Genomic DNA, 19,239 nt, shown 5'->3' on the forward strand with positions numbered 1-19,239 from the left:
ACGCCGCCGCGGAATATCATAATTCCCCGAATTTATACAGATCTATCATAATTCTAAAATGTTTCTGACACCCTGCCGCCCGAGGGGGGAGGCATATAATTCTTCGAGGGAAAAGCTTCGCGAAACTTATCCGGGGGTAGATCCAGATCGAGGAGCTTGAATTTTTAGCACCATCAACCGGTCCCACCGTCTGGACAAAAAGTTTGGAGAGGAGAAGGAAACCGTTTGAAAAATCTCTAGCGGTGTTATTTCCGCCAATGCGGAGGTGAACACGATTGAAATAAACTGTAAGCTAAAATATTGTCGGTTTAACAATGAGGCCAGGTCTTAGAATTAGAACCTTCGAAATTATCTTAAACCGCTGCGTTTTTCCGCCGATTTCAACGCTCTTGACATCGTTTTGCAAATTGCCTGAACATTTTTAAAACGAGTTCAAAAACATCAGAGTTTAACCATTTTTAACGTTCCAATTGTGAAACGTTTTGTCAAATTGAGGCTCGTGTTGCTCTCGTATCAGCTCGGAATAATTTTGGTTCAACATCATCGGCGGAAGTAACGTCGTTCCTTATCCTCTCCTAACTTTTGGATCAGGCGGTGGGCCGAGTTCGTCCTTAAACTCCCTCGGGAACGTTTAACACTGTGTCGAATCCCGCAAGCTCGGCTCGACATCCGGTCGAAAGTCGGACGAGCAACGCCGACGTGCGTCTGACACCCGGACTATAAATCGCAGCGGCACCGGGAGAGAATCTACAATTCTAAAGCGTTTCATAAAATGCTCGACAAAACGCTTTCGTTGCACTTTTGAAGCGCGGATACCCTTCCCGGATTCCCCTCGCGTCCTCTCATCGCCCCATCGAGAGAACCGGAGGCCAGATTTTGTTGAAATATGTAAAACTGTGTAGCCTCTTCAATTTACATAGCCCCATACATTACGATCCTAATGAAAAGTGGCCGAAACTCTTCTCCGTCGTATTTAACATCGAGTCTGCGATACTCCGCTCGCCGCTTTATCAGCTCGAGGCGAAAATCATGTGCAAGTTTAATTTTATCGTAATATTCACAAGCGCCCCGAGATGAAAATAATTACACTCGTTTTTTACCCTTAAATGCCGCATTCGAACTTGGCATTTTAATTGACATTTGTGCGAGATTCGTCTCATTATAAACGTTTTTAATTTCACCATTCTGACAGTCGATTAAATCTTCGATGCCACCTTGGTTGTAGCGATGGGAAAATCGAAACCCCAATTTGAAATTGAACAGTTGATACGTCAGCAGGTAAAAGTAATGAAAAAAATTTTAAATAACGGAATAAAATAACAGGTGACAGTGAGTTTTCAAGGCTTGTATAAACACTATTTTCAACTAATGTTGTATCAAACGTTGCCTCAATCCCCTCTGCACCAATCGAGAAGTTATTTAAATATACGTATAATACAAAGGTATAAAAATCGCTGCTATTTCGAATGTGGAGTGGCTGAACGGTCCCCTTCGTGTCCATTAATTTATTCCAATGATCGTTGAAGTATCTGTACAGCCGGTGTAGCTGCAGGAATCCGAACCCTCCGAATTGGACAACTCTCGAACAAGGCCAGCGTCGAGTCAATCCGGAAACTATAAAGCTCGTTTCAAAGTCTACGTTGAAAAGAATCAGGTATAAAATTAATTTTCATTTTGTTTACGTTTTCCGGAATTTTATTCTCTGGTTTTCGATGAAAAATGACAGTCAGTAAGGATTGCGTATCGACGATAAGTAGAAATTTCTCCCGTTACAGGCGTATGAATATCAACGTGCAAACTTGCAGTCATGCCCGGAGGCATCGAAGCAGCCCGGCAATTCTGCACAGTAGAGTCGTTACATTGATTATTTACAGCGTAAAGGACGAGACGAAGGACTCGTTCCTTAGCAGTTATAGAAGTGATAAAATATGAAAGATACAATGCACCCGGATACCTGTAATAAACGACGACGAGTCGGCGAGACGTTTATTATCGTTCTCTGCATTCTGTCGTCGATCCTAAGTGAGAAGCATCGATTTTGGTGCAATGCCCAGATCTCTTTGCAGGCTTTCAGGGTTAACACTCGAGGCTAAGGGTTGCTCGGCACGGCGAGAAAGTGGTCGAAGAATTTGCAAAGACCTGCAAAGCCGGTGAAATTGTTGCGGCGATTTGAGTGAAATACAGCAGGATACCGACGCTTCGTCGCGTCGAGGCGAAACTAAGGAGGAGTTATAATGAAGAGCGAGCAGCTCCCGCGGGGTAAAATGCAAACAGCAATTTCTCGGCTCGAGACGGTAGCCAACGAACGCCGTGGCGGCATGGGAATCAGTTTTGACCGAAGTCTCGGAGCGATACGGACGATAATAAAATAATATTCAGCTCGTACGGAGATGCGGCGAGTGGCCAATAATGTAGGGGAACAAATGTGCCAGACGACATTTATGAAATGGCTCGGGATCGAGCTCGCAGCTCCTCGAGCGAGTAGTTAAAACGCAAACTCCTAACCCTTTGGCAGCGGCGAAAGGGCGGCGCTCTTCGGATCGCGGCTCGCGGAGGGAGAAATATTAAATTTTAAATACGACCGCCAAACACCCGGGGCTCGTCAATAAAAATATCGTAAATAATTGTCCATCTGACCGTGGCTGAGCGGCACTTGACCACCGGATGTCGATTCGGACACTTGTTTCAACCTGCCGCGATAAATTCATACCTCGCGAAAATTGGATTTGGATATTCGTTTGAAAAAAGCGTTCATAGATACATTTTTAAAAAATTTTAATTACTTCCCGAAACTAGATATAAACGTCAGTTCTCTTGTCGGGATAAAATCCTCACAAACTACAATCCACGTTGGCTTTTAGCTAAATAAAAATTGTATAATACTTGCCGTCTGGTTTCTTCTCGGTATTTTTCAAAATAATGGCTTGAAAGTTGGACGGGCTTAATTTTAACGTGGATTATAATTACACATTTGTAATGCTTGTTGCATAGGTTTTAGATTTTAGAAGGTGGGTATAAAATTTTTTATTTAGTTTCCGGTTGCTTATTATCAATTTTGGAAACGATTAAATCTTTTTTCAAAACGGCAAAGACTAACGTTGTCAGAGCTTTTTCAGCGAAAAAAAAACATGTCTGATATGTTACAGAGTGTTCGAAAAATCTGATAGGTTAAAAGTTGACGAATAATAATAATAATAACAACAACAACGACAACCCTTGACTGCTTCTTCCTCTCTCCGGCATGGCAGCGGAAGTTGGTTAGCGCACTGTCATTACGCCTGATTGTTTACACTCGATTAACGGCAGAGAGGAGTGTGATGACAAGTTTGGAAATAACGATCCACAACTCAACGAAACACGGCAGTAGCAGCAACGGCACCGGCATCGAGGTTGATTCGTGATGTATTTTAGGCCTGAATAACTTCCAGAAGTTTGAGTGGCCCGCAATGGCGTTGCAAGCCTCCCCGCGCATGGCCAATAAAACGGTGAAATATTACGCCGTTCAAGAGAGAGAGAGAGAGAGAGAGAGAGAGAGAGAGAGAAATGACGCGGGGTGACAGCGACTCCCTCTCTCCTTTCTCTCTCTCTCTGTTGTGGAAAAATAAAGAGAGGAAGATAGAGGGAGTGAATTTACGTTCGTGATGACAAATCGTTTTTAAGTCTCATCCCGAACGAAACGAGCCAAGAAGGAACTTTATGCCGGCGCACTATAAGGCTCGAGATGGAAACAGTTACCCGGCATCCCATGGACGAATGAATGGTACATATGGCGCCTGACTGATGGTTCCTACTTCCAGATGTATTCCCGGGACTTTTATCACCGCTTATTTGTTCAACTTGCATTTTTGCCTCCACGAGCGCAAGGGAAGAGATCTCCGTGCCCTGCGATTCGGGAGCATCGTTCGATTCAAAATTCCATCAAATACCGAGTTCTCGTGTACGAGCATCCGAGTGGATTATCTCGTCTCATATATACCAACCTTGATCAACCACCGACAAAACGATAATAGACACGTCGACATGATCCGTGTGAAATGTCTCGCCGCATGCGCACGTTGAGGGTAATAGTAGCAGTAGCAGTATCGGTAGTAGTAGCAGGATCAACAAACAGTGCCGATTGATAAATTTCCACGTATGAGAGCAGAAGCTTACCCGGTTGATATAATCGCTTAGGACTGTTCACCGCGTTTGTTATTCCACCTTTTTAGTATCGTACGCGATATTGTATTTATTATCTTTGAACGGGTACAGTGACTGTTGTTTGAGTAGTAAGAGGGAGAAGCGGGGGATACGTTGTGCCCTGAGAAGGAGGGATGAAACTTGCACAGCTTCCGAATGCCGGAGTAACGAGTGGCTAGAGAAAACACAACGAGGTAGGGGCGAAAGGGGGAAGGGGGAAGTTAGGGAGGCGAGGGAAGGAAGCGGGGCGAAGAGATGCGAGGTAGGCACGAAAGAGTGGCGAGAGGCACAGCTGCGATCACAAAATTACGACGAGGTAGAGAGTCGCATCTTGAGGAAGCGTTGACAAATGACGAAGGCAACTTTTATTATTTTAGATGTCAGCGTTCGCGAGTCTCGATGTGTTTTACATATTTCGTTACCTCCCACCACCACCACCACCACCGCCAAGGAGAAGTCGCCAACCCCGGCGTCCTGAAGGAGCGTGCGGCACGGGAGACTCGGTCATAAAACCGGGAGCGAGAGAAAGGAAGACGTGATAAGAGAGCGAGAGAGAAATCGGTTCAGGGCGGTAGGGGGGGGGGGGGGGGGGGGGAGGAGGAGGGTAGAACCCACGAAGCCAGTTTGACAAATGGGACCGGGTTTTATTAGACGAACTTTTTAAGGTACTCCCTCGCGAGGACGTGTGGTTACACTAAATAAAGATAAGCTGTGTTTCTTCGGGGTTGTTGGATATTATTTCATTTTATTTTCTCTCCTTCCAACTCCATGCATCTTCTTCTATCCTTCGATCCGTCGGCGTACTCGAGATTCTTTGACACTTTGCAAAAACACCGAGACTCCGAGGACACCTCCAGGTGACAAAGTGCTGCGGCAAAACCAAGATAGTAAATGGTTTTTAGAAGTTTTACCGAAGCTGAATTTTGAGAATCACCGTTTCAACCGTCAACTTCGAAGGTGAATTTTATTTCAGTTGCAAATCAGCAGAATACTCTCTGTTTTCTTTAACATTTTTTATAACAAATGTGTTTGCAATTCGGTGTCTGGTATTTTTTCTACGAATCACAGGCGTTTTTACTCTTCTTCGTCGAAGTCAATTCGACTTTTTAAATCTCTGATTCCTAAATTTTTGTTTTCGATAAACTTTGAATAGCCTAACGAATCCCAAAACACGGTGTGGCTTGCAAATTGTCCGGCGGTTCATGGTGAGACTCCTCGTCAAAGTAATGCTCACTCGAAACCTTGAGTAAAGGTTCGATTTTGGTGTTTGGCTCGCGTTAATCCCTTCACTCTTCCTCACTCTCGCCTTTTCGAAAACACCTCCACCCATCCGGCGATCATCCACGCGATATTCGCACCCTTTTCTGCACCACGGCGGCAAGAATGATCGAAGATCGCGTGCGGTCTTCCGGGTCTGCATGGGAACGCTTACATGGACTCGAAAATCCCCGGAGTGATCTGCGTGCAGCAGCCGACCCGGCTCGATCGGTTAATGTATTTCTTTGAGGGGGAAACCGAGGCGAAAGCGCACCTAACGTTTCAATCGCCATTCACCTGTCGGCCTGTTTTCACCGCCGAGCCACTCGTATAATCCATCTAACTCCCATTCAGGGTGGGAATTTTCCCTCGTTTTATAATTCATCGCGCTGCACCACAGCTAAGTATATCAACTTCAAACTTTTCTTCGGCTAACTCTGCCACGAACCCTCGATCGATCCTTTTTGACTACAGCACAGCGGTAAATTTTGCCCCGGTGTCCTTCGCCCGCCTTGTGAATAACTCGACACTTCGATTTTTAAGGGCTGGGGTGAAAATGTAGATATATTCGAAAATACATCAAACATAGCGTAATAAAGAAACATTTTCTCAGATCCCTTCGTTCGATTTGAAGCAGAAATGTGTTTGAGTAAACAAGGTATTATATTATAATTTCTGTCAAAGTACAGAAAACCGAACTATAGAATCTTCAAAGTTCTAGATCCTAATCTGAATTTCGAGATTCCGACTTTGCTCACGTACTTCGAATACCTAAACTTTGAAATTCTCTGAAATAAATCGTTCTAACGTTTTTAAAAAATCCGATATAGCAGCCCTATTTTCTTTACCCTCCACCCCCGCCTTTCGATAACTACGGTAGAATTATCTCGCAAGTCGTGCAGAGTCGGCGATTGAAAAGCGAGCGGCAGAAATCAACGCTCGCAGCACGTGGTGCAGACGACGGGAAAACCCGGCAACTGCAGGGGCGAAGCGTTGCGCACGTGGGGCGAAAATACGGGGTGCAGGTTAGCCGACAAAGGCAATTCGAAAAAAGGGGCGTCCTCGGCCCGGCCCCTGATTGCTAAATATTTAATTTCGACCCCCCGGATCGTTTCGACTCAGGTGTGCGAGCCACGCGAGCTGCTCCAGGGTTACTCATCCGCGTTTTCGACAAGCGAATGGGCGAGTATCGCTGCGAATTGATGACGTGTAACGAAAATAGAAATTAAAAGTCCGAAGACCTATTTTCAGAGCTACAACTTCGATGGTCTTGTAATTATTTTCTTCTACTAAGGATTTCTGACGAATTATAGCGAACAAAATGTTTTTCCGATATATATATATATATATATATATAGGTGAAGAAATTTCACTTTTCATTGAAAAACAACCAGCAACAGAATTCCTACACAAATTAGGGTTATTTTTGAATGAATGAAATTAATTTAATTTTCATATTTAATAGTCAAATTTGATGTGTTGGAAAAGTATTAATTTTTTTTTTTTTTATCTCATGTTTTTAATTGCTGAGCACCCCTGGAGGTGGACGGATGGTGTGTATAACGCAGTGAAAACATTTAACCAATAAATAATAATAATAATGAAATAAAAAAGTTGGGTCAAAAAAATTATGAAAGCGCGTGGTGCAAAATTAATTTCATTTTTTCAACCCTGCGAAAAAATTAATTATGTATTATTGGCTCTGAGGTAGGTATGCGGTCTGGTTTGAACGCGGATACGCGCATCCCTTCTTTCTCTCTCTCTCCCTCTCCGGTGGTCATATTAGTTTATAGATCGGGCCGGAATTCGCGCAATGCCGCAGCGACGCAGGAGCAAAGTATTGACCTACACAATCCGTCAATCATTCCGCCTCGAAAACAACAGATTTTCGCCTGCTGCAGTAGGTATTTAATAAAAATACAAACCTCCAGAATCCGCGTCCTCATCTTTTTACATCCCTGCAGCGAACAAATCAGCCGTACAAAGAATAATAAATTTTTCACTTAGCAAAGAACCGTAATTTTATTCAATAATATATTTCCTCCGACATGTTTGATCGCCATACGCGTTGGTAAAATTAACGTAACTACAAATTCTCTCTGCGATGAGATTTGTACGAGTTACACTTGAGACTCGAATGCTGTAGAATAAATCTGAGCAGGACAAATCCAGTGATTCGGATGTTGGACCGAGTATCATGGAACCGAAAAATCGCGGCGTGTGTCGAATATTAAATCCTGATGGAATTTGAAAGTTTTAGGCGCGGTATTAAGTAAGTCGAGTTTGGCGAATGACGTAGTGCCAAAGTTGGCAAGTCGGCGTTGCTCCTCGTCTTACCCCGAGCTCGGTGCTTCCCGTTTCACGGAGCTGAGCGTATATACGTATACAATATATATATATAATATAACTATATATAATATATATATATATATATATATATATATATATATATATATATGTATATACAGCGCAGCTTCCAGGGTAGCAATCTTTTATTATTAGTGTAGGCTTTGCCAGACAATGAAACGAAAGGAACGGAATATGATATTGTACCGCGGGATGTAAGAGGAGAAGAACGGTGGGGGAGAAGCTGGGGGAGTGCGGGAAAGCTATTGTCGGCCTCTTTGAATTTTAAAGTCACCGATCGATACGGCTCAGTCAGGGATCCGCCTTTCCTTTCCCCGCGCCTGTTTGTTCGGGACCGACCAACGATGAGCACTCGGTGATCCGCCGCTCCAGCTTCCACGACTCGTCTTTGATTGCGGATTACCGCGAGAAGAATAAATTCTCGAGGAACGGTCCTGCGGCTGACGATGATCGGAAACACTGAAAATCCGACATTTCGGCAAATCGAACTGTTTTACCGTCGGTAGGTAAATTCAAGGATACACATCACTCCGCAATCTTACGTTAGAAATAATGACACATTTTACAATTAGTCTCTTACTACGTACGAAAAATTTTTACGTACCGCAATCCGAAAGATTCCGTTGTCATTGGGGGGAACATCATTTTTTAAAGATTGCAAAATGACTTCTATTACTGTGCATTCGAATCATGCATCTATATTTCGTTTTATACCCAGAACACGGTTCATTATTTTGATAAAATCGTGAAACAGTTATCATCGTTTCATCAAGTCAGAGTCAAATCTCTTAAATATCTCAATTTCGATTACATTTTTCGTTCAGTCCGGAAGGAATCATCTGATTGATCGGTGTAATAATTAGCAGCCAAACACTGAACCTCCTAAAAAATGTGCTGGAAAAATTGATTGTTTTGAAACAGTGAAGGGTTTGAACATTGTTGAAAAGAAAAAAAAAAATGCACCGCGAATTTCTAGAGAATATTTCTTGGTGTAAGGCTGACACTACATTTTATGTCAATCTGACACTATCTGACGTTCAAGTTTTGAATTGACCACAAAAATTGTTCCACAATAGTCCCCATCTCGATTTTTTACAGCGAAGTTGCGATTCCGTGGGAAATTCCAACTCGCTCCGAACTCCGCGTGTGAATCGGCGTGGAATTTCGAGGCGATAATTGAGCTCCGAGGAGCTGCTGTCACCGATTCGTCGACTCCGATGATAAATTGCTCCCTGCCTCGGGGAATCAAATTGCAATTTGCTATTTGTAATTTTGAGTGTCGCTTAATACACTCGCTCGCTCGCTCGGCAGGCCGGCGGGATCGAAACATGCAGTCTGCAGAGACGAGGCGAAGGGTTAGAAATTAACCGAAACCTCCCCGACTCAGCGCTCGCTCATCCCCCGATCGAAAGTGCGAAAGCACACGGCGAGGAGGAGAGCGCTCGTTTTTATTCCCATGCTGATATTTCGCAGGAACGCGTTGGATTTTGGCGTCCCCGTTCCTTATCAGTTTTGCGCAAGAATAGGAGTCGACGAGGCTTCCGAAACCCATAACCGAAACGGTAACTGCCACCCTCTGACTGATCGAACTTATTCTTTTTTCCCTCGCCCCAACCGATCGACGTATGAATTCTCTGATAATATTCCGATGGGTTCGGATGAGTTCGGATGGTTCGCTTGAGGGTTCGCAAAGTGGTATTTTTCTGGAAAATTGAATAGTCAAAATTGAATGCTGCCGCGCTCTTCTTCTTCTCTCGCGGAGCGACGCTTTCCTTTTATCGCCGCCTCGCGTTCTCTTCCTCGATATAACTTCAACCGCTCGCACATCTCGCCTTCTTCCTTTCTGCGCCCCGCAGGTTCAGCTTCATCCGATACCAACTGCATCGGCCGATCCTCTCGATCATTTCACGCGAGTCAACCTGCAACCCCTGCGTCCCTGAAATTTGTGTACAATAATAAAAAAGCTTATTCCCGCCTAGTAGCTCTCGTATTTTTCTTTAATCTATGACCCGCCGGGGTGGGTTTATTTGCCTTTTGCCTGCCGGCGCTGCCTCATCGATCGGAACAACCAGACTCGGATATGACAGATGGAGATCGAAGTTCGAAGACTCGTGGCGACGTGGTTTCAATTATTCGTCTACACCGGTACGGTAGACAGAAAAAGCAGAGCTTTTGGCAGAGGCTGGTTGCTTTTCGTCGTAACATTGAATACTTAACGACGTTGAGAGGATGAGAAACGATTAGTGTTTCAGCGAATTTGTAGATAACAATCTTCCCGAATAAATGTTGCCATCGTAAATTGAAATCGAACAAATCTACAGCGACTGCTGGATTTCTTTAACCGCTTCGAAGCAATCTGAAACCGATCATGGATACCTGAGTTTTATTCGTAATTCCAGTAGCTTCTGTTTTTCCATTTTTACAAATACGACGAATCTGATAATTTGATGAACTGTAAATATGAAACGAATGAGAAGCATTGAGACAAAAACCAGCCTCTGATCGATACGATCGATGCCGAGTCGCGTAACTAAATGTAACAAGATCGACTGTTGCAGTGCAAGGTCGAAGGTAACGAGCCGCAAAAACGAGAGAGGAGGAGGCAGAGTCGAAAGTCGGTATCCGAGATCTCTTTCCGCCGATCGCTAGGGATAAAGATAGAATAGGAGAATATAGCTTTCAGGTTTTTGGCGGTGGTGAAAGCGGAGTAAAAACCCGCTGGGGAATGGAAGGGCGGATCGGATTCCGGGTGATCCCCGGATCCTGGGAGTGCAGAGGACTCGGCGACGGCGATAAGCCCCGTAACGACTGTCGATAACCCCATAATCGAATCATACGGCGGTTCCGCCACAATGCTGGAAAGTGATTTTTATTATTAGCTGATGCTGATTTATCCCCGCGGGACGCGTTTTCGGCAAAACTCGTGGGAGGGTCCGTCTGTTATCTCTCTCCTCTCCCCTTCCCCCCGCATATGTTTCCCCCTCCGCCCCGCCGAGGGTAATAATTTCCAAATTTATGTACAAATGTTTCTTTCGCTCGGGCTTTCCTCGCCCGTTCTCAGGGGGAGATTTTTATCGCGACATTCTTTTTCTTTCTCTCCTCTTCATCCTTTCATGAAATTGAAAAATACGGCGACCACCGCAACGGGGGGGATGCACACTTGTGAACGATCGAAAGCTGGGATATACACGGTATGCGTGTCTTTTGATCTCTTCGCTATCCTATCCATAACCGCGGTTTACATCAAATCGAAAGATCCATTGGACGTCCAGTCGAGTTAAAATGCGTCGAAACAAACAAACTTCGCACGATTATGGAAGTGAAATTGGAAAAAATCAAAAAAATCAATGTCTTCATTCTAAACGATTCTTGTTAATAATAATTATTGAATGAAAATTATATTTTTCAAGTAATCGACCCTTGTTAGCGTATCCTGCGGGATGAGTCGATTACGGTCAACCGTACTTCGGTTAAAAAAACAAAATAAATGGAAAAACAAAAAAAAAGAGGATACCCGATTCTGCACGCGAATGAAATCGCAAGTAGACGCAATCAAGGGTAGCCGTAAAAAAAACGGAGCTCGCGTTTCTCCGACACTCGCGATCACCTTCGTGCAGCTTTAATGGCGTACCAAGTGTGTCTCGAGTCGTGCATTAATTTCACGACCTGAAATTGAACAGTCTGTGCAGCGTATATTTCTCCGGTTTCGAGCCGAGGCGATTTTTTCGTTGTATAACATAACGAGGCGTTATCCGAATCATCGACGCAATTTACTCGACACTTATCACGATTTCGTAGCCATTTCTGTACCTTTGCACAGGTAAGACCAAAATGTTTAGGAATCTTTTTCACCTTCCGAATTGCATTTCGCATGTGGATATAGATTTATCAAATCCGTAGATTTAGATATTTACAATCGGAGACATCGAAATCGAGCCTAGCATCCGCTCAAGGATGACGACGTTTATTCAGCCTTAGCTGAAATTTCAAATCGATTCAAAGTTTCGCGACTTAATTAGATCGTTTCTCGTAAACGCTTTCAAATCGGTCACGTGACACCAAGCTTAAAACACCTTGAGCGCCAAGAAAAGCGCTCGCATGGCGTCCAAGCGCCAATTCGAAACAGTCATTTGCCTAACAAGACGTTATCCGTCCCTGTCTCCTCCTTCCATTTTCTCTCTCCGCTTCTTTCCCTCCGCAGACACCCGGAGAGCGGAAGGTGGGAAGCACGAGGCGCGAGAGATCGACGACTATCGCGCATTGTACGCAGCTTCCGGGACAATTTAGTTCAATCAGCATTAGAAGGGAAATCTCTGTCATCTAATTAAACGACTGTCCTTCTCGGACGTAAACTCCGCTTATCTCTGTACGAGAATCTCGTTTAATCTGCAGACTGCTGCACCGAGTTACGCAGATCGGAGCGCCCGTTTATGTACGGAGCGGATAGAATATCCACTCGCCCCCGTCTCATTTCCTGTCGGCGGGGGTTCCGCGGGTTCCGGGGTTCCCCGGAGGGGTTCCCCCAAACGGGGGGGATCGACGCCTAATTATCCAACCTACTCCGCTTGTTTAGGGAGCGCGAGACTCCGTCTTTTCACCCGCTGCACGGTAAAAATTTGAATTTCTCGGCCACGTTGCACTGAGGTATAAAAATAACGACAACGACAACAACAGCAACAACGAGACCGAACAACGGAACTTGAAATCGAGGGTTGAAATCCTTCGCGTATTGCAATTAATTAATCTGCTCGCCGATCTGTTCGAGGCTTCGGCTTTATCTTCCGCCGTCGCGCGTCTCTATTAAGCAACCGATGATAGAGAGAGAAAAAGAGAGAGAGAGAAGCGCGTCTCTGACGGCGAAGATGGAAATATTAGCTGCCGCGTCATCTTCCCGAAGGAGAGACGCCTTCCATTACATCTGTACGTTATAGGTATACATGGAGCGGAACCGTCTCCGTCCCGAGTCTGAAATATTGAATGAAAGATTCGAGACAACATCGGGAGATAGAAACGAAATTAATCTCAATAGCGTGTGCCTCGCGTCATTTATCACTCTCCTCGTTTTGCGCCTGCAGGGAGAGAGAGCGGAATCTCCCTTTTCTCCTCTCCTCATCCCGCCCTTTCATTCCATTCCTCCCTCGAAACTACCGTCAGTCGACTGATGTATACAGAGAGTCCAGCTTTTACACTCTTCGTTGCAAAAACACGGGGATATTAACATTTTTTTTTCCTCTCTCTCTCTCTCTCTTTTAATAACCGCTCTGAGGGGTGATTGAAAAGGTACTTCAAATTCAGCACGATATAGGTAAACTTGGACATTGTGCGCTGCAACAGATTCTCACTTCGTTCGGCACGATGAAGATACAGAAAAAATTTCGACAGGTCAAAAAGATTAAACGTTTTTACAGTTCAGCGAAAATCTGTAGTTTCATGCGTCGGGTCACTTCAAGGATATTATTTGCGTGATAAGATTTCGAAAGATAGATACTTATGGTGTCTCTCACTCATGAACAATGCAGAGAATTCGACGAGTCTCTTCAAAGTCTTTCGAATGTCAGATGTTGAACTTTGGAGTGAAAAAAGATTGATGGTACCGATGAGACGGACTCGTTGGGAGTCTACAGATATAGAAATCATTTCATTTCATTGGATTTCAACTTGAGCAAATTTATTTTTTAATTATCACAAGTAATAATACGTAATATATGTGATTCCACTTTGAAGGCATCGTTTTTTATTATCAAAAAATAAATTTGCTCAAGTTTAAAATTGATCGAGTGAAATGATTTTATAGCGGTTGAAATTCTTTATAAAAAATAAAAAATCACAATATTTTGTCATTAGTCTAGTATTTTCGAAAAAAAATGTTCCTACATGATTTCGATTTTAACCTTGAATAACTGTGGAAAGAGTTTAGTTATCAGGAAATTATAGGAGACCTTTTTCTATAGCGCATTAAATTCTCTACAAAAATATATATCGGACATTCATATCCATTGCCTGGTTACTGAGCTACATAATTCAGAAGTAACCAAAAAATTATTCTGTAACGTTAATCAAATAGAAAATGGAAAACTGCGTTCAGAAACCACTAAATATTAATACTACCGGCTTCAACTTCCAACAACTGTTAAACATGTGACTTTGAGAGAGAGAGAAAAAAAAAGTCGATTTTATGGGCTTGACTAATACATATACACGCATAATCGAGAATCGCGGAGAGCGATTGAGACGCGAATCGAGCTGCATAGGATTAAGGATCGTGTAAGGATAGGGGGATGATGCCATTCCGAAGCCGAGGAGGAAAATTGGGCCAGACGTTTGTATCGGCAAATCGAATTTCGTGTATGAAAACTGACTCCGGCGGATTGATCGTCGTATACAGACCTGCAATATGCCGTGGAAAATTTTCGCCGAGTGAGAGAGAAATTCCCTGAAGGGATCCAGGGGTGGTGCCTGCCAATGGCAACGTTCGTCTGTGATTAAGCGTTAGACTCGAAAACACTAACCACCCACTTACTCCTGCATATGGCGTAACGATACGGTTCTACGATTCCGGATGCGGTATGGCTTTGTATTAGCGACACGGAAAAATCTACTTCGCTGTAAACCGTTGCCGCAAATTCGCGTTGGCGTGTTTAAATTGGCGCATACCCCGCGCGTCCGTTTCCGCATATTCCCTCCCTCCCTCCCTCCCACCCTATCGCGACTCCCTTTGTTACTCCGAAATTACAACCATTGTTGTCATTATCTCGCGCTATGCGGACGATGCGTTTGATTTCCGAGGCCAAAACGCCCGCCTGCATATCGATGCAGCCGTTTGTCCCCGGTGCTGATATCGCACCGCCTCATAATCGATCAGCTTCGATCATCCCTCAAGAATGCCTAGCGAGTACAGTCGGGTGAAAAATGTGATTGAAAAAAGGATCCGAAATTGCTATCGTGGAATCTCGATCAGAAACGCTCCTGCGAGACGGGTAGTGATTATTTAAACAATAATCTTTAACCGTGAAACGCCTTGTTATTAACAACATCGTAAACGAATCATACCGGAATATATAAATATTCCATTAGTCCGATTCCGGTGCAAAAGAGCTAATTTTATTCGCAAATGAATTTTCTATACGAACAGACGTAGACAGATTTTTCTTTTCTCCATCTTGTCAGTTGGTGAGAAAATCAATCCGTTATGTACAATCGTTATAATTGATAGACGACCAACTCGTGATTCAGCAAAAAAACAATAATGTATTATCGTTACCGATCTGAAATCTATTTCAAACAATCTGTGGATACACGATTCATTTACGATATATACGTATGAAATTTGTAGATCTTCTTCAACGAGACTTCTTAATTTTTTACTTTGCCACGTTTCAATCTCGAGAATTTTTCACCTTGACAAGTTGGCGAATGATATTTCGAAGTATCGACGAGTTCCTGCAGTTTCCCACAGTAGAATCCTAAATGCGATACGACGTTGCGGAAGTTTTGCCCCGGGTTTGAAGTAACTAATTTATTCGCATACATGTAACACGGTATGAGGGCCGCATACGAAGTGATAGGTACGTACGTACCTAATGAAATCCGTAACATATTAACACCGTCGTCCCGTAGCTGCAGCGGCAGCAAGAGAAGCAGAAGCAGCAGAAGCGGCAGCAACAGCAGCAGCAGCAGCAGCAGCAGCGCCGCGACGCTCGACGTAATATTCAACTAATTACAAATTTAATAACCCTGCGACGTTCGTCGCTGGTTATTGCAACCTTGCGATGTCTCGGAGCGACTCGAACGCCGGGTAGGAGAGAGAGGGAGAGAGAGGGAGAGTGGGAGGGACATTGTATACGTGGATATAGACGCTAGATACCCGTCGCCCGTCTTAATCAACTCGAATTTCCAATTAAAATTTAATTATCACCAAAATTAAGTCGTTATGATATCTGGTGCTGGCTCGAAACGCGGGGGGAACGATGCCACTGATACATAATCTTCAATGAACACGAACCCTTTCGCCGACGGCAGATGAGCAGTTGCAGATATATTTTTGAACGCGTGCAGGTTCGAGTCTTTAAGACTAACTGAGTCTCAACTTGTGAAACAACGCTTTTGCGCCAATGGTTTTGAGCTCAGATGAAACAGCATCTCAATCCACATTCCGATAAAGATTGGAACAACACACGATGTAAAAAAAAATTCGTCGCGGACTTTTATAGAATATTTTTTGGTATCAATCCAACACTGTTTCATGTCAACCTAACACTATTCGACGTTCAAGTTCTGAATTGACAGTGAAAATTGTTCTACAGTTTAGTCCACACCGTATTCAATTTTAACACCGTCAATTTTTTACAGTGCAAGTTGCAGAGATGTCAGTTACAATTTGATAAAATTGTGCAACTGAAACGATCGAACGGGTTCGAGGATTCCTAGGCTTTCGAGAGTGCGAAAAAAGTTCAGTACAAAAGCTGAGACCGCGCGGCTTCTTCTTTTTCCGCGAAGCCAGAGCCGAGCTTTCGGAAGGGAATAGAGAAGGGCTCGGAAGCTCGCAAATAGGGACGACGGTACCTATTGCTCGACGGATAATATTTCTCTCTGGCTCTTTAAAAGCATTTTCTCATTAAAAAATTAAAGCATTATAAGCGGGGTGGAGGAAAGATGCCTCCGCGAAAACCGCGCCACATAAGAGGGGGAGTAGGACGAGTCGAGTCGAGTCGGCGGCGTTTAGCAAAGTGCTCCTCGCGGCTCCCAGATGCGCCCGATATTATATAGCGTAATGATATTAACTTTATACTTAATGGACCGCGGTTCGATTCGAGGTGCGAAGCAGTGGTAAAAGAACTTCCCGATGCGTACCCTCGGGAGTAATTTGCTCGGAAAAAATGTTTAAGGCGTCGTTCAGCCGCCCACCCTGCATTCTATATGCAACACAGAGTGAGAGAACAATTTCATTTATTTATTCATCCCCTCGTTCCGGTCATTTCAAAATTAATTTCAATTTTTTCTTTATTCCTTTTTTTTTTCATCATCTGTGCATTCAAATTTAAGAGTGTCAACTTCAGCTTCTCGTTGGACCGGGAAAATCTTTCCGCTGAGAGCAGTCGGAAACGGAAAGTCTTTACGTGCGGACTGTTTCTTGAAGCGGCGCAATGAGATACGTTATTACGCGCGGTAAATGCCTCCGGGCTAAAGGCGCAAACGGTATAAAAAGTGAAATTAAAAGTTTCCCAGCTATGTTGAGAATCGTAAAAAATAATAATAAGAAAAGTATAATACACGAAACGCCTGGAAGGCTTATATATAACGCATTTTTAACGAGGAACATTGCCGCGAAGTTTGACAGCCTCCGTTTCGAGGATGTTCACCGTTACTACAGTTTTTATCCCGCAGTCTGAAATCGACTGGCTTCAGCTTCGTCCAACTTCCATTTTCGCCCCTGAAGCTGATCACTCTTTCCTCGCTGATCCGAGTTTCTTCTTCTTCTTGTTACAGACTGAGAGAGGAGAGAGGAGACGCGGAGCGGGCTCTGGCACTGGACCACAAACCCCGTGACCTCAGTTCCCACAACGGTGAGTGTACGAATTACCATTCGAGACGGCGGCAGCTTCGCGGGTGTTAACAAAAGCTCGATCCTGCAGTCTCATCCTAAGGTCAAGATCGGAAAGCGCGATAAATCCACGCTGGATTCGATTACCATCTGGATCTTAATTGAACCGGAGTAAAAATCGATTTCAATTACCTTTATTAGACTCGTAAAACGCGAGCCGCATACTTATTAGCAATCGTCACTTGGCCTTCCTCCACACCTATCCGTCACAGCTCGTGATTTAACTCTACAAATCTTTTCATCGGGATCATTCCGGTTCGTCAATTCAAAACACACGGTCTAGATATAATTCGAGTTTTTTCTTTTCACTGTTTTTCCTTTTTTCTTCTTTTGCTTTTTCATCATGCGGACGAGGATCACGCGGTATTGTTTTTTCTTTCAATTTTCAGCGCAAGTAGTTACAGCCGATCGTTTAGCCCCGCGCAGAGATTAGGTTCGATATCGTGTTTCAGACCGTTCGAGTCGGGTCGCGATGACCGCCCGCAAGGGTTTTACTTTATTTATTTTTTTTTTCCCCAATTCCCCTTAATATTTTAATCTGTCTAGCCGCACGAACCCTTTATCTCCGGCGTTGGAAGGCCAAGATAAATTCATTCCGGGGCAAAGCTGGTGCGATTAAAGCATTTCACGGACGAGGCATGAGGCAGAAACTGGGGGGGGGGGGGGGGGTGGAAAGGGGGGGCTGACGGGCCAGCGGCGCAGACTTTATTGCAGCTACAAGTACGGATTCGTGTCCGCGTGCCGCGCCTTCGGGATCCGTTTGCGTTTTCGGGGGGTTAGGGGGACCCGAGTCCGTTTAGCGAGGAGGGAATCCCCCCGCGAAGGGCCGTCGATGCTCGGTCGAGTGGCTCATTCGCTGCCCAAACAGAATCCATCCACGTCAGGATTAAAATGCTAGGATATCAAATACGGACGCGGCCGACTCGGAAAGTGGATAGTTGGCTTGTTCCACTCTAAATGGGGATCCGCGAAGGCAAATAAAATCCATCAACTTGTCAGCCGGGTCCCTCATGCTGCAGCATTCGGGGAAACTCGACCGCCTTCATCCGGCGCCGCAGGAAAGCCCCGGACTCAACCCGTCTTCTTCTCGCTTTGTTTCAGGCTCCTCGAACGGACACAGTCCGGTCCTCAACTTGTCCAAAACCGCCGGCAGCGGCAGCGTCGGCGAACAATCCGGCAGCGAGGCCGGCGCCTCTCATCGTTCGCAGGACGACGAGGACGACGAGGACAACTTGTCCGACGATCTCGAGGACGATAACGTCAAGGACGAGGGTAAGTTCATCCCTCAATATTTACACCTTCCGGTCAGCTGGGAAAGCCCGTTCCTCTGTGACGAAAAGAAGCGATCCTGCAGATCCAAAAAGTCGGCGCATCGATTCCGTAATTGACGATTCAGTTTACCGTCTGCTTCTCAGGTTGACCAACTCGCAAAATGTACAACAGGTTACGTTGGTAATGGCATTTCACTCGTTACTCTGCTCCTGTAGTCGATTTCAGGCTTATAGTAACGAGCGGCCCGATAGATGAAACTACTCATCAGAGGCTTCGTATTTTAGGGCAAAAAAAAAAACACGCCTAGAAGTTCCAGCAGAACCCGTGACCCGGAGGTCTGATACTCTGAAAATCCGTAGGCATCTCGAGGTTATGTTGTACCGAGAATTTGAGATGTCCAAAATGTGACGGGTCTGAAGTCGAGTCTGCTCATACCTCAAAACGATTTCAAGTGTTGAAAGTTCGCGCCGGGGAAAAACCAGACACAGTTGGCCCACTGATCACTATACTAACTGGATGGCTGACTCCTGTGCTTGTAGAACCAGAGCTAGTCACATGGTTCT

The 19,239-nt window shown here is 44.6% G+C and overlaps 1 protein-coding gene across 4 annotated transcripts in view; it reads left to right on the plus strand.

Moving 5' to 3' along the window:
• The window catches only part of dac (dachshund family transcription factor), a 184,290-nt gene that overhangs the window by 105,617 nt on the left and 59,434 nt on the right, over window positions 1-19,239 (plus strand). For all 4 annotated transcript variants that reach the window (XM_069134496.1, XM_046616829.2, XM_046616830.2 and 1 more), the window contains 2 exons: window positions 17,290-17,366; window positions 18,506-18,676. In XM_069134496.1, the coding sequence (XP_068990597.1) occupies window positions 17,290-17,366; window positions 18,506-18,676 (248 nt within the window). The remainder of the gene's footprint in view (window positions 1-17,289; window positions 17,367-18,505; window positions 18,677-19,239) is intronic.

The sequence above is a fragment of the Neodiprion pinetum genome, chromosome 3 (assembly GCF_021155775.2).
Source record: "Neodiprion pinetum isolate iyNeoPine1 chromosome 3, iyNeoPine1.2, whole genome shotgun sequence".
Classification (NCBI taxonomy): Eukaryota; Metazoa; Arthropoda; class Insecta; order Hymenoptera; family Diprionidae; genus Neodiprion; species Neodiprion pinetum.